The 23,895-nt window shown below is 55.2% G+C and overlaps 3 protein-coding genes across 3 annotated transcripts; 2 read left to right on the forward strand and 1 right to left on the reverse strand.

Annotated features, from left to right (window-relative positions):
* Nucleotides 1–1,214: 1,214 nt before the first annotated feature.
* Nucleotides 1,215–8,863, forward strand: NCLIV_030570 (hypothetical protein; the record flags this gene model as incomplete). The annotated part of the gene is made up of 8 exons (XM_003883253.1): nt 1,215–1,260; nt 2,760–2,883; nt 3,299–4,110; nt 5,007–5,226; nt 5,839–5,932; nt 6,285–6,439; nt 6,719–6,812; nt 8,315–8,863. 8 exons carry the CDS (start codon nt 1,215–1,217, stop codon nt 8,861–8,863), a joined length of 2,094 nt encoding a protein of 697 aa, XP_003883302.1.
* Nucleotides 8,864–10,034: 1,171 nt separating this feature from the next.
* NCLIV_030580 (conserved hypothetical protein) lies at nt 10,035–14,649 on the reverse strand (the record flags this gene model as incomplete). The annotated part of the gene is made up of 3 exons (XM_003883254.1): nt 10,035–11,054; nt 11,406–11,614; nt 12,009–14,649. The coding sequence occupies 3 exons, from the start codon at nt 14,647–14,649 to the stop codon at nt 10,035–10,037; spliced, it is 3,870 nt and encodes a 1,289-aa protein (XP_003883303.1).
* Nucleotides 14,650–17,499: 2,850 nt separating this feature from the next.
* Nucleotides 17,500–23,104, forward strand: NCLIV_030590 (conserved hypothetical protein; the record flags this gene model as incomplete). Its single annotated transcript, XM_003883255.1, has 9 exons — nt 17,500–18,577; nt 18,953–19,039; nt 19,251–19,370; nt 19,748–19,828; nt 20,486–20,667; nt 21,350–21,475; nt 21,702–21,809; nt 22,250–22,348; nt 22,910–23,104. 9 exons carry the CDS (start codon nt 17,500–17,502, stop codon nt 23,102–23,104), a joined length of 2,076 nt encoding a protein of 691 aa, XP_003883304.1.
* Between the last annotated feature and the right edge of the window lie 791 nt (nt 23,105–23,895).

The raw sequence follows: 23,895 nt of genomic DNA on the forward strand, positions 1-23,895 counted from the left end.
CTCTCACAGCCCGAGTGGTCGATCGTGGGCCAAGCAGAAATCCGAGAACGTTTTCTAGTGGCGGGCACGTCTCTTGGAATCAGGAGAACTCAACGGAAACCTCACCGCCTCTTTAGAATGGAAGAACTCAGGTTGCTCAGAAAGAAAGACAATCACGGCTGCGGCGCAGGGAAGCAACCGCCACAAAGTAGCAAGCAGACGAGGCCCCGAGCCTGTCTCTTAAAACCCCTATTCGGATTGTGAAGGAAAAGTCTCTCTGACACAGGTCGACGAGAAGCAACATCCTTTAGAAAGTGTTTGGAAGCCTTGACGTGTGTGACAGCCTTCGGTGGGCACCTCCTACGCCCGCGATCGCGTTGTCAAATACGCCTCTAGAAGGGGAGTCTAAACAAAGTGCGAAAGGTGCGGAACTGCTTGCCACCGTCGCACTGAGAGTCGAGAAACCTAGCGATAGAGGAGCGTTGTTAACCGCGATCGCGCGTTTCAACAAGATGCTTTGCTGACGTTCACCACTGCCCCGTTGGGCGGATCCTGCTTCATCTGCGACACACCCCACGTCGTCTGTTCCCACAGCCGCTCGTACCGACGGAGAGAGGGTTACGAAACCGCTCCGCCCTTTTTCTGCGACCTTTTCTGGTGTATGTACACCTTTCAGAAGCGTCAGACCAGTGCATCCTGGTGCGGTGTGTTGCCTGAGGCAAAGCTCCAGTTCTCCACCTCTCGCTTTGTGACTTGGGGGGCGTCAAGGGTTCTCGCAGTTCAACGGAGGATCTCAAAACAGAGTGTGGCATCTGACAGGTCCAGGAGATCTGTGAGGTGTGCACAAAAACACGAGTCCTGTGTCCCCTCTGTGATAGGCTTCGCGTTTTGTTATCTCTGATTGGAAGTATGTTTCCCTCTGTTTTTACTTTGGCATGCTCTCTCTGGTCATCGGCCACTGAACGCACTTCCCGCGTTGTTCCTTCTGCCAGCTTCTCTGCCTAACGTCCTTGCCTTGCCTTTCTCTCACTCTCCATCGTCTGCTCTTGGTCGTCTTCCTGGCCCCCTCGCGTTCCTCTTCTTCCTTTCCATGTTTTCCTTCTCTCCCTCTGTTTCTGCTTCTTCCTCTTTTCTTCTTTGTCTTCTTCCTGTCTGTCTCCTTTCCCCTCTTCCTTATTTCTCTTCTGCTCATCCGTCTTAGTTCTCCTCTTTGCACCTCTTGACTCTTGGTCGAGATGCAGGAGAAAGAAGAGAGAGTGAAAAAGTGCCGGGACGATGCAGGTGCGACGCAGGTGACGACGCGAGCCGTTCCTGAAGCCTGTTGCTGCGCTGCGACGTGTCTCCTCGCCCCCCGGTGGCCCAGGGCCACAGGCCGGAGTCTCTCACGCGTGCGAGAAGCGCTTTCTCTTTTTACGGGAGGAGAGAGAGTCATGTTTGTTTTTTGCGTGTGTGGAAACACAAGCAATGGTGCGGGGGCAGCCTATCCTGTCTTCGGCGAGCGAAGCGACAACAGAGACAACACAAAGCGGGGTGGGAGAGAAGGAAAAAAGCGAGCAGGAACAAGAAGGGAAGAAAGAAAAAGGAGATAGGGAAAAAGGAATAAAGGCCTCGGCGAGCGTCCACCACGTGAGAAAGGACCTTTTTCTAGTTCTTTGTGTTGTTGCTCGACAGAAAGAAAACAGAGGGTAGTTGTGCAACCTTTCATGACCCGGAAAGAAGCGCGGACAGCTGGAGACGGACTGTCGTGCACGGTTTCTCTTGCCCCAGGAGGGAAAACCTTGATTTTGCGTCGCTCTGAACAAGGTTGCCATAGCAAAATCTTTTCGAGTTTTCGCATTCAACGACCTCTCTTGTTCCACACGTTTCGGCTCTGGGAGCTGACAGAGGAAAGGCGGAGAGACGACGCCCGTGTCTCTCGCCGGGTGTATATACACCCTACCGTGGCTCTTCCTAGCTGTCTCCCTCGCCTCCCAAACGCTGTGCTTGCGCCTTTCTCTCCTCTTCAGTCCTTTGTTTTGTTCGTTTCTTTGTTTGTCTTTATAAAAAGGTCTGTCTTGCGTCCCTTCTCGACGCATTTCTTGTCTTGTTTTTGTTTTGTTCGTGTCGTTGCCGCTCCCAGTTAGCCTGCTCTTTCGCTGTCTCTCGCGCTGCTGTCCTGTATGGTGTGGCTGTACGGCACTAAACGTCCCTCGCGATTGACCGTCCGTTTGGAGAAGCCGAAAAAAGTGAGTCACAGAAAAAGTCTGAAACTCTGGACCTTGTCGACAGGAAGGAAAGGAAACCCCGCCCTTCGTCGTAAGCGCCTAGCGCATCTTGTGTGTGTTGCAACACAGGTAAACCTGTGGTTACGTGTGGCTTGCTTCCTCGCGTCTACCTCTTTGGTACAGAGGCGTTTTCTCTCCTTTCCTGACTCGAATGCTTTTGTGTCTTCTCTGCAAACACAAGTTCTGCCCCCCATGTTAGAACATTCTTCTCTTCCGCTCTTTTTCCCCTTCGTGTCGTCGTTGCTTCGTTATCGTAGTCCCTATCTGAGACCCTGCTGGACTGCTTAAGACAGCTGAAAGTGTTGGATTTCAATATCCTACTGCATTAAGGTTATTCCACATCGGTTATGTTCCAGGCGTAATATATGGACAACCGGTTCGTAACACCACTTCATATCGTACCTGAATGGTATTTTCTAGCATATTATGCGGTGTTAAAAGTAAGATCGTTGCTTCCTGTCTCCGCCTCCGTCTTCCTTGTCTATCTCTTCTTCTCTCTTTTGTTCCTTTCTTCAGTGAAGAAACGCCGGAGAGACGCGGCGGAGGACGTGGAAGCCCCGCTGGCTGAGGAGACAGTTCAGGCGTTCAAAGACGCATTCAATTCCGCCCTCCCCGATTTCCTTGTCGTCGCTCCTGGGAGGTGGGACTCCGTCCCCGCATTCCACTTTTTCTCCTCTCCCACCTCTCTTTCTCCCCCCTTCTCGCTTCTCTAGCTAAACACTCATCTTCCTCTTGCTCCTTACTGTATAGAGAGAGATTCATGGGGAAAAAGATAGAGACAGTATACGGATAGATAGGTAGACAAAGAGAGAGACCAAGGAAGAGAGATCAAGAGAGAGCTAGACAGATAGGAAGGTAGATCGATACATATAGCTACATCGATATCGATATGCATATATATATATATATATATATACATCTGGATCCCCAGCTATCGCTGTCCCTCTGTTTGTGTCTGAATTTGTCGATAAGTGATATATCTCTGCATAGGCAAGTGGAGTCAGAGAGAGGCATTCGTAGGTGGGAGAAAACCAACCGAGCTTGTTTCTTTTCAGAATCAACATCATCGGAGAACACTTGGACTACGAGGGGTACTCCGTTCTTCCCATGGCGATCGACAAGTTCACGACTTGTGCTATTCGGTCGCTTCCTCCTCCCGCGTCTTGTTGCGATTCGTCTCCGGCGCGCTCTCTACCGCCTTCGCAAGAGGGAGCGGCGAGTCGAAAAGAGAGGAACAGTGGAGAGAGCGCCCCTGGATCTACTGACCCCCGGAAAAACGGAGACAGGACGCACCTCGCTTCAGTTGAACCAACCACTCCGGGGCTCTTCCCTTCCTCTTCTCCCTCGCCTTTCTCTTCTCCCTCGCCCTCCTCTTCTCCCTCCTCTTCTCCCCTCTCTTCTCCCCTCTCTTCTCCCTTTCTCGCCCTCCGTCACACGCACGGCGACCGCTTTGCTGGCTGCACTGTGGAGCTCGTGGAAGACCTGCCGTTGCAGCTGCGGCGTCTGACTAGAGGCGAGGCGTCGGGGCGAGGAAAGGAAGAAGAGCGAGGAAAGGAAGAAGAGCGAGGGGAGGGAGAAGAGCGAGGGGAGGGAGACGGAGCGAGAGAGAACGGCGCTGACGCTGGAGAGAAAGGGGAGTCTGCGGAGAAGGCCGAGGGCGGCGCGAGAGAGGAGATCCACTCCGCAGGGACAGAGACAAGGCGGGTCGGATCCGACGATGCGGCGGAGCAAACGGCAGGAAGCCGAAAGAACGACGGCTGGCTCAAATACCCTCTGGCGGCCATAGTGGGGGTGCTAGAATATCTGATAGGCGGCAAAGACCTCGACGCAGTGGGAAGGCTCTTCGGCGTCGGACGCACAGAAGAAGGTCAGAAACACCAACTCAGGACGTGGAAAGCAGCCTGTGAAAAGGCCTTCCGTACCCCAGAGGGACGCTGCCTTCCTTGCCTTCAAATCCTCGTTGGAGGAAATCTACCCATGGTAAAACGATTCCAAGCAAAAAAGTTGCAAGGGATGAACATCTTTCATTCGCATTCATCAATATACACACACGTGTGTACGTCTCTATGTATGTATATGCAAAACTGGGTTTATATGCATGCCTTTCCTGTATCCACAAGGGTGTGTGCCACCATTCTCGGTACTCTACTCCATCGTCCTCGGGTGATATAGAGGCCGATCTATGAGAAGGCACTGTACAGACAAAAGCACGTATACGTGAATATCAATATAAATGTATATAAATACCGATATATATATATATATATAGAGAGAGAGAGAGAGATGTATATGCATATCGATATATATATATATATGTACGTGGTTGTGTCGGTAAGGAAAGAGGGAGTCTCTCTGTCGAGGTTTGAATGGCGTGGTCCTGTGCCTCGTTGATCGCTGTTTAGGGACCACGCCCTAGTGTGGGATATAGGCCTCTGTTTTTCGCCTCAGGGCAGCTTTTTTCTCTGGAGTGTTTGTGCACCTCGTCAGGCTGCGGGCCTCTCTTCGTCTTCTTCACTCGTGGCTGCGACCGTCACAGCTGTATGCACAGCGCTGAGCGTGTCGGTCACGCGAGAGGAAATCGCAGAACTCTCGACTCGCGCCGAACGCCACGTCGGCACAGCAGGCAAGAAAAATGAACGCCTTAAGAGACAGTCTCCAGAAAGACACTCGAGGCGCTTGCTTGGCGTCCTGCGCGTCTTCTCTCCTGTTTGCCGCTCTCCACGTTTTCCCTCTCCATGTTACTTTCTTCTGTTCGTTTTCTAGGCGGAGGGATGGATCAGTCAGTCATCGTCTTATCTTCGGAGAAGTCCGCGACGCTCGTCTCCTTCGTTCCTTCCCTTCAAACGCGCCTTGTTCGTCTCCCCCCTGGCGTACAGTTTGCTGTCGCCCACACACTCGTGTCGAGCCCAAAAGCTGCGCATGCAGCTAAGCTGTTCAACAAGAGAGTCATGGAGTGTCTCTTTGCGGCTCTCCTTCTCCTCAAGTGAGAGCGGGAGAGAATCGCCCAGTTGGTGCAAGGACAAACGAAGGGGTGGAAGGGACGAAGGGGTGGTCAGGCTGAGGCAGGAATCTACAGCGACTAATCTTGCCGCGATTCCGCCCGGGGCGTCTTCTTGTCCCCGTTCTTCATTCTTCTCTCTGGTCTCTTCATTCTTCTCTCTAGTCTCTTCCTCTCTCTCGGCTTTCCGTTCGACACCGTCAGCGCCCCCGGTTCTTGGTCGGGAAGGCTCGTGCAGCTCACTTGCATGCCTTCCCGCCCCTCTTCTCTCTCTTGCGTGTACACACTCTTTGAGCTCCCCGTCTTTTCCGTGTCTCGCGCCTTTGCTGCCGCCCTTCCCATTCTCTCTGTTTTCCCGCCTCGGTGCATTCAGCTCGTCTTTCGTCTCTTCCTCTCTTCTTCCCTCCTCATAGCGTCACCTCTTCCTATCTCTTCCTGTCTTCTCCTCTTTCTCCCTATCTCTTCCTGTCTCTTCCTCTTTCTTCCTCTCTTATCGCTGTCTTTCTTCCTCTTTATTCCTCTCTCATTGCTCGCTTTCTTCCTCTTTCTTGCTCTCTCGCCGCTCTCTTCCTATTGCTTCCTGCGGATGCTGCCTAGGTCTACACAGCCCAGCAAACCACTGCCGACAGGGGAGGCGTTGCGTACGTGGACGCTGCGCAAATCTCAAGAGACTGCAGGCCTGTCTCTCTCCGTAAGCGCCATTCCTTCCCTTTGTGAATGGAACAAGGATCTTTTTCAAGTGGATGGGCGTGAGGGCTTCTTGCGTCCCCGGCTGTCCATGAAAAAAGGCATCGCGGTCCTCGCAGGAAGCGTCCGCAATGCGTTGCTGTGTTTCCCCACGAAAACCCGACCTTTCTCTCGAGATGCATCGGATGGCTCTGTCCATTTCGTCTCGATGACAGCAAGTCTCTCGCTCGCCGCCTTTTTGGAGCCTTTCCGTGAAGACGTGCTTCGTCGGTATTCGCCGCTCTTACTCTGCAAAAACTCAGACGGGGAGGAGGTTCCACAAATCGTTCCGATTTCGCATTCGCTTCTGTCCTCAGGAAGCAGTCGAACTCGCAAAGGAAGCCCTGAAACGGGAATATTCGCGGAGACAACTGGAAGAAGAGCTAGGGCTCACAGTGATTGCCGAGGTCGTGAGACTCCTTCCTCTCCTGGAAGAGGTTTGGAAACAGAACGACACGTTCTGCCTTCGACAGTAAGTGTACAGGCAACGCCAACGGAAAGCAGGAGCTGAAATCGTGCGCGAGGGAAGAAAGAACAAAACTCGAATGCGTCTGCGGTCACGTCCAGCTGCAGTCTCGTGATTGAAGATCTCTGCCTCCTTTTGTCTCTTTCCGTCGCTGTGCCGTCTGGTACTTGTTCTCACACCCTCTTTGTTTTCCTAGCCTGCGTGTTCGTTTCCCCCTTAACCTTCTTTGCCCCTTGACCTTCTTTTCCCTTATTCGCTTCCGGATTCTTTTTTTTCGCTTTTCAGACGCGCGGTCCACGTCTTCACTGAGGCCGCGCGGGTGCATGCATTCGTTGCGGCGTGCGAGAATCCGGACTTGGCTTTCGACGAGAAACTCGAGGTGCGTTGTTCGATCTTTCGTTGGTTTGTCTCCCTGCGTTCTCGCCTCGCTCGCCTATACCCCCGGGACAGGATGTCTCTCGTCTCGGGCCCTTGGCGGTGTCTCTGTTCCGCGCGGGCGTTTTCCCAGCTTTTTCCCTCGCACGACATCAAGTCGCGGCGTTCCCTTGTCTCCGCAGGCAACCAGAAAGCTGATGCATGCTTCGCACCTCTCCTGTGCACGAGACTTCGACTGCAGCTGCAAAGAGGCTGACCGTTTTGTCGCCGTCGCGGTTGACGAAGGCGGGGCTGTGGCTTCCCGCATGACCGGCGCCGGTGAGAAAAGACAACCCGAGTCTTCCCACGCTTTGCTCCGCGCAAAAGAAAAACAGGAAAAAGGAAACCACACAGGAACAGTCTTGTGAGGCGAAACTCTCTCTGCTTCCCTGTGGCTAGGTTTCCCTCTCTTCTTCCACACAACTCTCCATGTGTCACAGAACCTTGGTGCCTGTTGTGTGAGCATAGTAACATTCATCTATTTTCATTGGAACCGAAAAAGATTCTGTACTTACACATCGGCTTTCTCCACCTATGTAAACATATATATATATATATATATATATATATATATACGTATATGCGTATAGAGAGATGCAGGGGGAATATGGGGACAGTGCGCATCTGCATTTTTGGCAACCTTGACAGTTGCACGTCTTCTGCCCAAGAGAGTCTGGCAAGCTGCTCTTCGGCCGCACATCTGCCGTCCGCGCCTCCCGAGGCGGCCTTCGACTCTCGAAATCGTCTGTTTTTCCATAGGCTGGGGCGGATGCACCATCTCTCTCCTGCGTAACGATGACGCTGGAAGGCGCTTCATCGCTCGGGTAACGCGCGAAACCACGCCCCACCTTTCAACTCGTTTGACACGCAAAATACACGCGCGCATACATATGTGCGGATGCATACGTATATATACATGTATATATATATATATATATATATATCCATATATATGTGTTTATTTCTATGCATATAAATATGTATGTGCATATGCATTTGTCGTTTGTCTACATATGAAAGTGTACTGTTGTGCCTATATCAACATGCATTGACGCTGCAAGTGGTGTGTAGCTGCTGCCGGTTTGCGTTCCTCCCTCTTTGCCCCACGGAAGACGCAGCTGCCTCGAAGGATCGAAACAGATGCCGCTACCATTCCTGTTCGTTTGTGTCTTTTGCGTCCTTGTGATGTGGGTGCGTTTTTAGATTTGAAAAAGGTGGAAGAGACGGGGCAGAGTCATTCGAGGTCCGGCACACCGCCGGATGTCATCCTGTGTACAGTTCCTTATGCTCTGACGTTGCTGCAGGGTCCAATCTACACATCTTTTAATGAGTCCTTGAATAGTTATACATATCTATACAAATATTAATATATCTATATATATATATATATATATATAGATATATATATAGATATATATGTACGTTTGAACAGGTGCATTTATCCAGTCGCGCGTTTTTTGTGTCCAGCTTCGGGGCCTGTATGTGGCAAAGCGGTCGCCTGTCGCCGAGACTGCCGGCGCCAAAGACAGTGCAGAGGAGCGCCTCGCGCCCTGTCTGCAGTGGGACATTCTGTCTTTCAAAGAAAAACATCCTTCCGAGGCTCACCGACTTCCTTCTCCGTCTCCCTCTCCTCCGCCTGTTTCTTCTTCCGCCGCGGCCGACGCGCACCTGCGCGCGGCCGGCGTGGACTCGGCTCTTTTCCTTGTGAGGCCCGCGGGAGGAGTCGCGCTGCTGCGAGTCTTGGCAGCAGCGAGGGAGACAAAGACGCGAGAAGGTGGGAGAAAACGCGTCTGGGACCTTGAAACAATCCCGTTGGAGCGAGGGCAGCTGGAGAGCGTGTGGGCGAGCGCGAGTGAAGTGCCTCCCAGAGAGAAGGGGCCAGGAAAAGGGGCGAGGGAAAAGAGGGGCGAAGACGTTTTGAAAGACCCGTGCCTGCGGCCGAACGCAGAAAACGCAGGAGGCAGAGAGAGGCAAAAACGCGGGCAAGAAAGGGAAGAAGGAAATGAGGAGATTTAGAATGGTTGAGGGAACTGAGCGGCACGGCCGCGAGCATCGGAAAATGCGAAGAAGAAATCGCGTCTACACGTCTAGGCAGGGAAGGCACTCGGGAGGAGAGGCCGAAAGAGAGAGCGCGAAGGTTGGGTGGCAGGAGGGAAAAGGAAGTGCCGGAGCGTTTTTGTTCTAAAGAACGACGTTCGGCACATTTGTTTGCGGAGCGTGTTTTTCGTTTTCCTTCTTTTTTCGGAACCCGGTTTCGCATTTGACATCTATATGTCTCGGGTGTATGTACACCGCACACTCGGGTGTAGGTGTGACTCTACCCATTCTTCGGGCCTCCTTGCAGCGCGGGACGCGGACGAGTCCGTTGCTATCTATTTTGCGGTTTTTGGTCTATATCTTCCGCCTCCGGTCGGGTGCTCCCTTCCTAGGCGAACTTCTGGGAGGCCTGCCTGCCCATACGAGCTTTCGCGCGTCACCGGAGAAAGCGAAGAAGATGACGGAAGCAAGACACGAGAGGCAGAAACTGCTCGAAACCGAGCAGGGAGGGACAGAAGCGAGACGATAGGACAAAGGAACTGCGCAGCAGAAAGAAAAGACGGAGGCAGAAAGGAGAAAGCACAGAAAGCCACCGCGACCGCATGCACACGCACAAGACGTGAGGCGTCTGCCTTTACGAGGCTTGGGGATGCGTCGTTTTATCCGTTCTCTCCTCAGAGGTCGTGGGTCAAAAACAGCGATCAGGGGCGTGTTCCGCTTCGCAAGAAAGCCCTGTGCCAGAGGAAACCTCTTTACCATGCGCGATAGACAAGCCAAAAGTGTCTGGAGATAGACCGACTAAAAAACAAATGAAAGCAAAACGACGCACTCACAAGCACCGCTCGCCGCACCGTAGGGCCTCCTCTGCATGCGCGCGAAACAGAACATCCCATACGAGCAACCGGAACAAAAGAGCTGCTCAGTAGTCCTGGAGCCTCCTTCACGTGGTGTCGCTGCCCTCGCCCCTTTCTGTTCTCTCTCAACCCTTCCATCTCATGGTTCGGCCTCTCGATTCCACAACGCCCTCTCCGTGATCTTCATCTGGTTTTGTAACTCGCCCGCGCGTTTTCTCTTGACCTCGGCAGCCTTCTTTCCTCGCAGTTTCCACCGTCGCTCCTCTCTTCTTCTCTCCATTCCTTCCGTGTCATTTTTATCCCCTCCTTGCAAATAAGTCGGCGTTGCCGATGTTGAGCCTCACTCTGCCGAAGCCTCCGTCCCTGTCGCCTTCTCTCTGGTATGGAGTGCCCGGGAACCCTTGATTCACGTTCGTGTGCGGGGGTGGGAAAGGCGCGTTCCGCATCTCTCTCTGCTCGCCCGGCGGGACGTAAGCCGGCGCGAGTGTCCCTGCTGCAGGGCCAGGGAAGGCCTGGGAAGTGTACATGGAAGGCCCCTGTCGGCCGTAGGCGTCCGCGTAGAGTCCAGAGCCCTGCGGGCTCTCGTCTCTTCCGCCTCCTCGCGACCCAGTCTCTGCATGCACTGCGCCGCGATGCTCCTTCCGCGCCTTCTCTTTCTTCCCTTCTCGGCCCCAGCCGAAGGGACTCTCGGACGCGTACGCGGGCGCCTGCTGTCGGTCGGCCACCGCCGCAGCTGCGGTCGCGGAGACCGCGAGGCGTACTCGCCCGCCCGGTCTGTCTCTTGGCCCGGCGCCGACCGGAGACACTGAGGCCTGCGTGGGGCCCGCGAAGGCAGCGCCCGGCGGGAAAGCGTGCGATGGCGCGCCTCCCGCGCGGCCGCCTCGGTCCCTCGCGAGCTGTCGGAAAGGGACCAGCGAAGACCGCGCGAGCGAGGACGTGCGACTCGCCGGCCCCAGAGACGAGGAGACAGTCGAGGAGCGGCCCCGCGTTCGCGACGAATCCAAGTCCGACCTGTCTTCAGACACGTCGTCGGCCGAGGTCAAGCACGACCGCGGAGACGAAGGCGCCATGACGCCTGCTGGCCGGGGCGACGCGCCCAACGCGGTCGCGGCTCCGGAGACACCTGGCCCCGCGTCGCCACCTGCAGAAGGCCCGCCCGGGGCAGGAGACCCGCTCGGCGCCGAGGTCGAAGCGGGCGGCTGCGCCAAGGCCGCAGGGCGCGACGCCTGCGCAGAAGACGCGTTCTGAATCGCCACTTTGGTCGCGCGAATGGAGAGAGAGAGGGCATCGACCGCAGACCGGAGAGAAAGGTACGACTGCAAAGAGACAAAACATCAGAAAACACGTGAAGGCGACGGCAAGGGCCACGCGAAACGTCCGAGATAAACCGAAAGTGAGAGTGCGTCGAACAGCGCGCGCATGGCGAGTCTCTACAGACAATCGAATTCACGGCCACGCGACTGTTTCCACACAGAGGAAGAGATTTTAAAACGGGAGATGAAGGTGAAGAGAAACGATGGAAATAGACGTAAGCACAGATTTACAAAGAAAGAGAGTCACAATCGCAACTACAGACAGAGAGATCCACAAGAATTCACGGCGAGCGTGGGAACGCGTTGTGTGTGAGAGAACGGCGTGCGTGAGCACCTCTCCCCGTTCGCACATACCATGAGTTCCGTCTCCTTGCCTCCTTGGAAGCGCCGCGAGTTTGTGCCCACCTCTCCGTCCTCGCCTTCTCGCGCGTCGCCCTCTTTGTCTGTCGCCTCTGGGGACGGAGGCAAGGCGGCGACCGGGTTGCGCATCCAGGCCGAAAAGTCGCGAATGCGGTGGCGAAGCTCCGTAGCTCGTGCCAAACGCTCTTCAACTGCTTCTCGTGCTGCAGAAGAAAATCGGAACGGGCATTCGCACGGCGCGGTGAGGGTCCGGCTGTCGAGCAAAGACGTGCTGAGGCTCCATACCCGTGAAGTCGCAACGAGTCTCCTTGAGGGCCCTCGCCGTGCGATCCCACAAGAGAGAGGACGCGCACCAACAAGGGGAGACACACACAGCGGAAACAGCACTAAGCATCACGCGGCCGCACCGTGCAGGTTCTGGCCGCGTGGAAACTCAGATAGGCGTCGAGAGACAGAGAGCGCTTGAGTCCAGCAACCAGACTGCAAGGAACGCGAAGAAATGCAGAAAACGCAGGGGCGACACGAAGCACTGCCACGAAATGCACGTTGTCGTTCTCGGAGCCTCTGGACCGACTGTCCACTGCCTCCAGCACGTACCTTCTTTAAAAGGCGACGCCAGAGCTTGAATGTCAGGGATGAAATACGAGTGGTACGGCAGGAGGTGGGCCACGACTTCCTTGATGCTGTGGAGTTTGACGACCGTAACTTCCTCTTCAACTACGAAGGCGTCGCTCTCTGTCGCCTGTCCCTTTGCTCTCTTTGGCTTTTTCCACACTCCCTCTTCGCCCCTGTCCAACTGTCTCTTCGCGCGGCCATCTCCCGCGCCTTGACCGCCCTCGACGCATGTGAAAACGGAGACAGCCTCTCCGTTCACCTGACACAAATCTCCGCCAGTGTCCGCGCGGTGCTCTTCTCGTGGCGATTCTGTCTTCGCCCCTCCCGTCTCGCCCTCGCTCTCGCCGACCTGGCACTGGGCCTCTAGCGGAGACACAGTGCCCCGTCGCGGCAAGTCGCTTTCTCTCTTTCTCTCCTCTTCCTTTCCGGTGCTGTCTTCCTCGCCAGGCTCCTGCTTCGCACGGACTTCCGCACAGTTTTTGCTTCCTTCTTCGTTCGGGGGACTCCTGACGGGGCCTGTGTGCCTCAGAGAGGTCGCCACGCTCGCGCTCTCCGTGGAGGCGTGACCGCTGTCTTGTTTTTCTCCGCAGGTTTCGCTGATTTCTGGTTGCTCTCCTGCGCCGCCGGCAGACCTCGAGTGAGCCTCGCTGCATCCCTCCTGTGACGAGAGAAGAGACGCCCCATACGAGGCTGCTGGGAGGCGCCGCCTGCGCTTCTTGACGATTTTAACTGTTTTGACGACGGAGAAAGGCTGCGTCATGCGACTCGTGTCTTTCACCACCTCCTTCTTGTCCTGCAAAAAGCTTTCTCGGACCCTTTTCCGCCTCTCTGCACAGTGTGTCTCCAAGTTCCGCAAAGCCGTCAGCACGGCCTTGTAGTCTCTCTCGTACGCGCATACATTTCCGCACACGCCCCCGCCAGGCCCATACCGCGTCGCATACCATGCAGCCGCCGCAGCCGTAGCCAGCGGTGGGGCAAGAGAAGCAGAGACAGAAGAGACAGAAGGGAGAGAAGAGACAGAAGGGAGCGAAGAGACAGGAGGGAGCGAAGAGACAGGAGGGAGAGGAGGCGCGGCTGCAGGCAGGGGCTCTCGCGGGAGAGACGCAGGGTGAAGCGAGGAGCCGCCTGTGCCTTCCCCAGAAGCGGCAGAGACCGGAGGGACATTGCCCACGAGCACACTGCCCGACGCACCCGGCTTGTTTCTTGACAGAGTGGAGAGAGAGGCGAGAGGGAAGTGCTTCGAAAGCGCTGGAAGCTCGGAGAGCACCGAAGGGTCGAGAACGGGACGAGCAGCCGCAGGAAGACGACGCGCAGCAGCTAGGTGCGGATACAAAAGAGGAAACGCGACAGCGGCGCAGTTTAACGGAGGCGCCACAGAGGGCGGAGCAGGCGGCAACAACGGCGAGGCGGAAGAAGAGGAAGAGGAAGAAGAGACAGCAGATGATGCAGAACAGGAAGAGTTTGAAGCTGTAGGAGAGAGAGGAGGCAGACTTGATACCGTGGGGAGGGGAGTTTGCTGTTGATGTGTGGTGGGCGGACGGAGAGTCGATGACGGGACCGAGACAGAGTGGAGAAGATTAAGAGGAAGAAGGCCCGACTGGCACCGCGTCGGCTGAAGCAAGTGCGCAGGCGGCAAATGAGGATACACAGGGAACACAAACGGAGGGAGAGAAGGCAAAGACGAAGACAGAGAAGAGAGAGAAGAGGAAGAAGAGAGGGCAGACGGTAGAGGCAAAGACGAAAGCGAAGAAACAGACTGGGTTGAAGACGCAGACACGAAGGGCCCGCTTTGGTTCAGGGGCCTCCCGTTGGAAGCGCCACGAGAGGCACCGTCTGCGGATTGAGACGAGGAAAAGCCGGGAGGAGACCTTTCGACGGCGCGTCCTCGTTGCGATTCTCTCCCGTGCAATGCTTCCGGACCTGCAGCCGCGCAACACGAGGCGTCTCCTTCCCCTGGACAGGTGCTCGGGTGCTCGCGTCCTTCACGGGAGGCTTGGAAGCCCGTGGACAGCTTTGAGTTCTCTTTCGAGACCGTCCTGGGTGTCGCGGGGCTGGAGCCAGACACATTCGCAACCGACCCTTTGACGGCCGAGGGCGAGCGCGCGGTCGCGACCGACGCAGAGCTCTTTACCCCTGAGAGTTTCGCTCCACCTCCGTCGAACTTGAGGGCTTTGAGGCACTCTCGAGGCCCACCGGCCTCGTCTCGCCCTGGCAATCGGCCCGGCGCCGGTCCGCCTGTGTTCTCTTTCTCTGCGAAAGAGCCAAGCGGCTCCCCTCGAGCAGTCTGTGAAGGCGCGAGAGGTATCGCTGGAGCATCGGGCACGCAGTGAAGAGGGCCCTCTATCTCCTTACGCGGTCGCGCTTCGCCGCGGGCCCTCGCCCTTGCGTCCTCCTCGGCGCCGTCCCCGGACGGCTCGCTCGCGTTCCGCCCCGGAGGCGTTTCACGGAAGAGGGCCCCCTGGCTTTGGAGCCCAACGCGGTCGCAACTCTGGCTGGCCGCCGTGGCGGGGCGGCTGGGGCGCGCCGCGCTCCGCTCCAGGTCGGGGACAGGAGACCGCGGGGGCGCGGAGCGAGGGCCGAGCGGGCCTCCTCCAGGCGCCCCTGGCAGCTCGTCTCGTTGCATTGCAAGAACAAGACGAGGTCCGCGACTGCAGAAGGGCGTGCAGCATCGCAGAGGTCGCCCGCAGGTGCGACGGCGAGAGGCCGAAGGACAGCAGTCAAGGGGCCGGGGAGTCGGGCATGTGGAACGGGGAGAAGACCCGAGAGGCGGGCGCGAATTCGAGAAACGGAGACGCAGATCCGAATAACGAGAAAGACAAAACATAGACGCGTCGCGCCTCCAACTGTGCGCAGACACAGATCTCGCTGGAAGGACGGGCTTACGCGGATGAAGAGATGGCACAGAGAGTGGAATGAAGGAGACGACGAAGACGGAAACACAGAGAAGTTAGTTTAACGGAGGCGAATGTGCGTCTATGCCCGAAGCGCAAAGTTCTTTCCTGGCCATCTATACACAAACTTTGACTCTCCTCCTCTACACGAGTGAATATACAGGCACTCAAACGAGGGTTGAGCAAAGCGGAGGAAAGACGCAGCCGTGCGAGCGAGTCGGTCTGCGTTGTTTCAGTCTCCGACGAGAGGCTGACGTTCGAGCTGAGATCGGTCAGGTCGAGGCTCGAGGGCTTCTGCACTCGTGAAAACAGACGAGAAGAAAACTGAGGCCGCCGCGCGAGAACTGCGACCTATGACGAAGTCTGGGAGAAAAATGAGGCATTTCGCAAAACGAACGACTCCTTGAAGGAAGACTGGACAGCCGCGTCTCCGCGGTGTCCTGATGTGCCTGAAATACGCCGCCTATAGAAACACGGTCGACGGAAATGTCCTCCGTTTTCCTGTGGAAGTCTAGACGAACCGACGCGGAACGAAAGTTCGGCAAGACGGGTTTGAGGAAGGGCGGAAAAATTCCGCGCCGTCCCACTCCCTACAAAATTCGTTTCGGCCTCGATTTTATCGTCTTCCGTTCCCTTTCTTCTCGCCGCGTTCGTAGCAGAGACGGACCGCGTTGTCGGCCCCCCTTTTTTGCGCGTGCGGAGACACGAAAAAGCGAGATCGCCTGAAACTTGCCGCGCACCCGGGCTTCTCCGTGCAGAAAGGCGGTTTCGTCGATCGGGAAAAAAGCCCAAAGAAAGCCTTTTCAGCTCCTGGAAGGTTCACTCGGGGGCCGGTGCGCTCGCGCACCGCAAAGAGAAGGGTGTGTGTACGCACCGCGTGAGAGAGCGCGGCGCAGAAAAACGCAGAGAAAATGGGAGAAATCCGCTTTATTTGCGCACTCTTTTCCGCACACTTTCTCGGGGGACACCCGGGCGCCTTCCGCGTTCGAAGCGACGCCGGCTTTTTCTCTCCCCGCGTGCTGACCCGCGCGTTCCCTGCATGCGGCTTTTCCAGGAATGCTCCTCGACACTGCTTGCCGCCATCTGATCTGCGCGAGCCTATCTGGATCTACATCTGTCCAGGTGCCTGTACAAACCTGCTTCTGTATGTGCTGATCTCGCTTTTCTCCCGCAGTGTTGTATGCCCCGCGTGCTGCCTTCTTTTCTTGCGAGTTGAGAATCAGCGGGGGAAGGGGGACGCGTATCACTTGCGTGGGAGAAACGCGTTCCCCTCTAGATGGGAAAACGGATGATCTGCGCTCTGGCATGCGCTAAGGCACTCCACCTGTAGAAGCGGGGAAACGCATTCCGCTTCGTCTTTGTCCAGCTGGACGAGGCTTCGTTCTCACTCCTCTACAGAGTTCTCGCTCAATTCGATAGTGTGCAGCTCCCCAGGATCGCCACTTTGGGGTAGCCCCATTCACAGGTTTCTGTTGCCGCAAACTCGTAGATCCACGCGCCGACGCGGAATAGAAAGTTGATCAGTTTGCCTAGAAACAGAAGAATCCTTGGAGATTCAGCAGGGATGCCGACCAAAGCAGAGCGCCGGTTTCGTCCATGCCTCTTCGAGTTCCTGTTTGCCGCGGCGGCGTCGTCTAGCGTTACAGCCAGAAAAGGCAAGTGTAGAGAATGCACACTAGAAGGCGATCGGTCGCGTGTAATGGTCCGCACCCTTGAAATGCAAGGTAGATTTGAGCCGCTTTCGCGAAAGGGGCGGCACAGTCCCAGGCGATACGCAGCCAACGCACACAGAAGAGCCAGTTGGCTACGGGGGCGGTGTCGGCTTAACAACGGAGAAACGGGGAAGTGGCGTGTAGATGTGGCAAGGCAGGAAAGCGAGCGTGTCAGAAGGCATGCGCTGCCGCCGAGAAATGAAAGCCAGAGAGCTCCCGGACGCGCAGATGCAGCGCAAACACTGGAGAGCAGAGCAAGGAGGGGAAAAGCAGGTGTCGGAAACCGGAGGATTCGAATGCCGCTGAAACGGGTTCATGTGCACATCTACGGTGTACGTACACCCAAAGGCCTTGGGGACCGCAGGCCTCAGTGCTGGGTTTTACACACCTTGATAGTTCCGTACATGTCCTGTTGAGAGACGTGATTTGCGCGGCGCGACACTCGCAGTGAGACGGAGCCGATCCCGCTCTGTGTCTCCGCGACTGTCGGTTTCTAAACGCGTTACAGGTTGCGTTCGTTCTTGGTTTTCCGCGCTCTCAATCCTCCCAGAGACCGGCACAGACGCAGGCCGTATCCTACATCAGCCTTTCTTCTGCTCCAGGAAAACCTCTCGCTCGCCTCAGAGACACCATCTGATAAAAAAGTGTGTCGAGTTCTCTGCATCTCTCTTGCGTTTCTCGTGTGTCTAGTGTTTCTCGCCTTCCTCTCTCTGCTTTCTGCCTTCTGTCTCTCTGTCCCCCCCCCTTCGAGGGAAACAGACGCATGTCTTCATCTGTGGCACACTCTCTCCAGAGATGCTAGCCCCTCGTTCGCTGTGAACAAGATGCAAACAGAAATGCCTCAGTAAAGCGGAACAAAAGTGTGGCAAAATGCACAAACCACGGATAGCCTCCTTGAACAAAGCGAAGGGGTTGGCAAGGGCGTCTTTGCCCCTCCCGTCTCTCCTCCCTTTCCTCTCTAGCCGGTCAGTCAGTTGTCGCCCCTGGTCTTCTGTCTCTTCTTCCTCGCGTTCGTCCCCGACGCCGTCTGTTTCCTCCCCCGCCGCCCCGCCCCCCTCGTTGTCGGTCTCCGCATCTCTCGCGTCTCCTCCCTCTCCTGTATCCGTCAGTTCGTCCTGTTTGCTTGCTACATCTCCCTTTTATGCGTCTTCCCTGTCCACTTCTCCCGCTTCTTTCTCTTCTCTGCCTGCTCGCCGCGCCACTCGCTCCCTGATCACCGAGTCCGTCTCCGTTTCCGCTGGCTGTTCTCTTCCCGCCGCTCTCTCCAACCTCCCCGTCGCGCTCTCTCGCCATCTCGCTCGCTGCTTTTCTTCGTCGCATCTCTCCCGCAAACTCCGCCTGCACCAGGAACGGGCCTCTCGCGGCCACATCGAGTACCTGCGTCAGCTGGAGCGGCCGCCCACGCCTTCGCCTTTTCCGCTTCCTCCTTCGCCGTCTCCCGCGTCGCCTGCCTCCGCCGCAGCAGCGAAAGCGGCAGCGTTCGCGGAGGAGGCAGCTGCACATACACCGGAGCCGAATATCCTGGTGCGTTCCGCAGAGGACTGGATCAAGCGCGACTTCTTTTTTCCGCTGTCGCGCCAGCCGGACACGGGAACGGCCGGAGAGGCCGCGAGAGCCCTCGAGCGTGAACTCTGTTCCCCGCGGAAGGGAATTGAGGGCGAGACAGAAGGCGACCTCGCTTCTCTCCTCCTTACACCGGAAGGCCCCCAGTACGCTGGCCTCCTGCAGAAGATCGAACTTCCTGGATTCGGGGAAATCAACGTGGTCCACGGGAACCTCCTCGCGGGCGACCGCGAAGGGGCCGAGCCCGACGGCAGAGGCGAAGAGACTCCGCGCACTAGGGAAGAAGGGACTGTTTGGAAGCGGAGGGAATCGCACGAAAACGCGCTTCACGCAGACGCCCTCCTGGTCCCCGTCCCGCCCAACTTTCTCCCCTACAGAGGCTTCGGTGAGGAAAAGGAGACGTGAAACGGGCGTGAGGAGAAGGAGAAAAGAAGCCCGAGAGGCAGCGTGGAGGTTAGCCCCAGGCTCGTTTTCGCGTCGATGGCGGTACAGCTGAGACCGTGACCGAGGGCTGAACGGTGCGAAACCCCCGTGCGAACTGGCCGAGTTTGGAAGGGAACCTGACGCGAGAGTCAGGAAGGCCCGGACTGAAAAGGAAAGGGAGAGTGCAGACGGAATCGCGAGACACAGAGAAGAGGCGAGGGGGCGAGAGAACGAGACGGCGGAGGGCACTGTAGAGCGTCGAGTGTGCACCCGTACAACCTCAGTCGAGGCGAAAAAAGGTGGTGCCATGGACTGTGGTATTTCTTGCGTTCTGCAGGCCTCGAGGTTCTGGAACGGGGTGGTACTGCCCTCCAGAAGGCGGCATTCATCGAAGTGAAACAAAAGCTCCAGCAAAGAGAAGCTGGTAGGTACCATGGCCAACACACGTCTTACCTTTGCCAACTTGTCTCTTTATGCGTATTTTCCGAGTTCTGAGTCTCCTCTCTCGGTTTCCTTCTCTTTCTCCCGCTCTTCTTCCTCTTCGTCCTTCTTCCCCTTCGCGTTCTCTTTCCACTTTGTCGACTCTCTGCTTCCTGGACGCCATCGAGTGTCTCCGGTGCGCTTTGTTCCTTCAGCTCGGGATGTGTTGTCCACGGCAGGAAGCGAAGAAGGCAGTCAACCAAGAGCCCGTCACTTCAACTTTTCCTCTGGACGCGTTCCGCAGGAATCCGTGTCTGAAAGCGGACTTGATCCAGGTAAGAGACGGCGAGCCTTTCGCTATCTTGCCGCCAATTCCCTAGTGTTCCTTTTCCTCTTTCTCTCAGGTTCCCTCTTACCTCGCCCCCTCTTCTCGCTTCCGTCTTCGCCTGTTTCTTCGTCTCCTTCTCTCTATTCTTCTCCCGAGTTTCTTCGTTGCTTCTCTGTCGTCTTCTCGTTCTTCTATGCCGTCGTATCTGTCTCCTCGTTCTTCTCTGTCTCTCTATCTCGTTCTTCTCATTCTCCTCTTTTCGCTGTCTCCGTGTTTTCGTCTTATTCTTTTCTTCTGTTTTCCCTGCAAGCTCGAAGCCTCCTCAGCCAGCTGCCTTTCTTCTTTCTCAGTCCTTTCGTCTGCTGGCGTGGCGTATCTTTGCAGGCGACGTCATTCTCACGCCGACTTTCGGCGTCTGCCGTAGCGTCAGCCTGCTCGCATTTCTAGTCACGCCCTACTATTGGCGTAAGGTTTCTTCTCTCTGTCGATCCTCTATTTTCCCTCTGTTCCTCTCCCCTTCTTCGTCTCTTCTTCTTGCTCTCTTTTACGTTGTCTCTTCCTCCGACAGTCAACAACCGCGTCACTCGTTCTCTTCATCCCTCTGTCCCGCTGCCTATTCACCGGGCCCTCGTTTTTTCTCTTGCCCGCCTGCTTCGCGTGCGCGCGCTTCCCTTCCTCCTTCTCGTGGGTCCGTCATCTTGTCCCATCTCTTCTCTGTTTGCAGCTCTTCTGCCTACCGTCTTTTGCCTCTCAGTCTCTCTTGTGCGTCGCCTTCCTTGGCTCCGCGCTGGCCGGGGGTGGTCTCTCCGCGCCCCCGTGTGTCTGTCTCGCTGTCTCCTCCTTTGCCTGGCCCCACAGAAACGGCTGCGCCGTTTCAGGGAGTCTTTTCTGCCATTTCTGGTTCCATTTTTCTCACTGGAAATCTTTGCGAAGATGCAAGAGACTGCAAAAGGAGGACGAATGGGAACGAAGCAGACGAGGAAGAGAACAAGAGCAGAAAAGAACACAGCGTCTCGTTCACGGCCGTGGTCTGGCAGAGACGCCCAGACACTTTTGTGTCACAGCCGTGGGAAAGACGCCTGAGGAAGTCTGATTTCGTCGTTTCGTTCGGGTGTTCTTCAGAGGGAAACAGCACTGAAGCCGCTCGGCGTCTTCGCTTCACAATGAGACGCGCCCTCGCGGAGTTAAATCGACAAGGCCCCGGGTCACTGCTTCTCCCTTTTGTCGGTCTCGGATTGTACGGCTACGAACCGAGAGGCGCGGCGGAAATCCTTATCGAAACAGCGGTCGAGCAACTTCTCCAGGTACCAGAAGAGAAAAGCAAACCAATTTTACATTGCCTTCCTCCTTCAACCCACCGGACTTCTCTCCAACTTCTTAATAAATAGCTATGTACAAATACATGTGGGCAAATAGATACGCATATATATACACATATATACATATATACATATACGTGTATATATATATATATATATAAACATGCATGTATATGGATATACGCGTGAGATCAGTTGTACGTGCGTCGGCAGTTCTGTGTCAGTGTCCGGCGCATGTCGTACTCTCCTGTGTTTCTTCTTCTCGTTTGTTCGTGTCTCCATTTTTCTTTTCTATCTTCTGTCAGTGCTGTCGATTGAAGACAGACGCTTTCGGAGACGCGGCTGAACCCTTCGGATCCTCCTTTTCAGCTGGAGCTGCGGATCCTTTCTGTACAACCACTGAGCACGGCAACTAGCGGTTTCGTCCAATTTCCTCTGGGCTCATTCTTTTTTTCCCTCGCTTTGCCAGGCAGATGTGGAGACCACTCTACAGTTCTTCAGACACGCGTGCTGTATTTCGGCTTCCCATCGCCTCTCGTGCATTTCCTTCTCTGTTCTCTCTGTTGTCTCTGTGTTCTCTCTCCTCATTCTTCTCCTTGTTCTCTTTTTCCTCTTGTTATCTCACTTGGTTTCTCGTTCCTATCTCTTTTGCTCCGTTCTTTTTCAGGTTGACGCCGTGGAGCCGAATTACTCTCTGCGAAAAATTACTTTTGTGGACCGCGATGCGACGAATGCGGCGTTGCTTGCGGAGGCAGCGCAGGCAGCTAAGCGGGCGTGGCTGCCGGAGCACCAGGTCCGGAGTCTCCGTTTCCCAGAAGAAAGTGTCACTTTATTCTTTGTGGAAGAAAGGCGAGAAGAAACAAAAGCCGTGGAAGCAGTCTTACGGCTTCGTATAAAGATATGTATACACTCCAGCGAGGTAGCGCAGAATTTACGCAATGGTGCATGTACAAATCTAGCTGTACGTCGGAAAAAAAAGTATAGTGCATGCTTCGCTGTATTTTCCGGTGTATGTGTAGGTTGTGCCGGCACCGGTTTACTGGAGCCAGAACAGCAGGCGTCTCTTGGACGTTACCGAGGGAATGCTTATGTTCTGCCGCAAGCACACGCGCCTTTCCTTCAAAAAGGTACTTTGTCGAAAAAAGTGCTGTCTCTTCATTCTCTCCGTTGCGCGTGCCCACATCTGTACATATGTATACGTATATATATATATATATATATATATATATAAATGTACGGATGTGCATGTATGCCTTTCTGTTTGTAGGGGGTTTAATTTCTCACATGCATATGTATCTCTGCCCCATAGGCGTAGTTAAAATATATGTTAAAACAGGTGTATATGGTAGGTTTGTTTTTTTTCTTTTCTTCTGGTAGATGTTGGGTCGTCTCTCGCCCTCGCGGTGCGTCTCTCGTTTCCCATTTCCTACGTCACCGTTGGTCTTGCTGTCTGTGCTGTCAAATCTCTTTGGGTCATCGACTGTCTGCGGTGAAGCATATCTGTTGCTTGTGCCCATTCGCCATCCGCTGCCGCCTCGCAACCGTTTGCTTTCGGGTGTACCTACAGCACCATGGCGTCATTCGCCGACAGAAGACCCACTATTTCTCCAATGTTCGGCCGTTTCTCTGGCGTGCGTCTCGCGTACTCGAGCCCCCACCTCTCCTGGTGAGTCCATTCGACACTTCTCGTCGTGGCAATGTATGTGTCATGCCAAACAGGGTACTCCCCAAGCGCATGCGGAAAAGCCCTACTCAGTCACAGTTTGGGATAACCGTTGAAATATTTCTACGTGCGTGCATGTGAATGCTGCAAATGCTTACGAATATGATGTAGCCAAATGCATGATCCGTTTTTTATGGAGAATAGACTGTATGTGTTTGCCGCTACGTGCACTCCGCATGCAACTCGTAGGGAAGAAAAAGCATTTTCGATTTCCCCTGCTTTTCAAAAAGACTGTCTACTGGCGCTACCGTAGTAAAGCGCGTATCGAGTGTTTCCTCGATGACTGCGTCCAATTCTATGTCTCTCTTCTCAGCATTCTGGTTGGAAAGGCGCGTTTCGAGGAGCTTTTGTTCAGCTTTCTTTTGGCCTCCCTAAAGACTCAAAAACGCGAACTCGTTGCTGCGTGATCCGTTGTTCTACATGTGTGGTTCGTTTTCTCGGGTTTTGCGCAGGAGTTCTCCAGAAATCGAGTGTGCTGGAATGTGCGGTGTTCCTTGTTCTCAGCTGTACAAACACTCTGGAGCTACTGCGGATTGGCAGCTGCCTGCTCGGCCTTTCTATCGGCAGGGTGTTTCGGGGATGCTCTTCCCCCCCAGGCTCCGGCGCGGCTTCCCATCTATGCGTGTGAACGCCAAGGGCCAGTTTGTCGGGGTGAACAAAATGCCTTATATCGCTGAGAAGGCACAGCCTCGTTTGTAGAGAAGGAGATGGTGGCCAGCGTCTAGAAAACTCGAGGAGCGGAAGACACGAGAAGAGGAGAACGGGAAAGGAAAGAAGGGAGGGGGAAACAGAGGGGACGGAAAGCAGGAGAGGGAAGTACGCAGAGAGACCACAACAGATGAGGAGAGCGAGAGGGGTATACGGGAGAGGCAGAGAAAAGGGCGTAAAATCACGATAAGCGACAAGGCATCAGGCTGGCAAGGAAGGTCAGCAGGAAAGTAGACAGCGAGAAGATGCGATGACATAGGGAAGAAGAGGAGAGCCTCCAGAGACAAAGAAGGCTGAACACACTCATTCGTCAAGAATCGGTACAACCCACCGAAGGGTTCTACTGTTTAACGTGGCATAAGAGTCCAAGGCAGGGTTTGTATGTCCTTCTGTCATGCTGTAGCATCTGTACGCATACTCGCTAAGCATGTTAGAATCAGCCTCATGTTGCGTAGATTGCACATTTCTGCAACAGGGCGGCTAACGTCTCGATTTGATGAGGACGGTCGAGCGCATTCTTCTCTGTCACCTTTGTTTCGGACTGACAACGTAGCAAAACGGCGCAAGTCTCCATTTTTGTTTCTATTCAGCTTGGTTTCTCCCGCTAGCATTTCTCTTTGTGGCCAGCTCTACTCGGCACAAAGACATCCTTTGCAGTTCTCAAGTTTAAACACATCCTAGCACGGCTCTGCGGTGCCCACGTGACCCCCAGTGTGACTGCCATCCCGCTCACCAAACTTGCATTGGGCATTGCAGTGGAAAAAAAGAAGCCTAGACAGATA

This window comes from Neospora caninum, chromosome VIII (genome assembly GCF_000208865.1).
Source record: "Neospora caninum Liverpool complete genome, chromosome VIII".
In the NCBI taxonomy this organism is placed as follows: domain Eukaryota; phylum Apicomplexa; class Conoidasida; order Eucoccidiorida; family Sarcocystidae; genus Neospora; species Neospora caninum.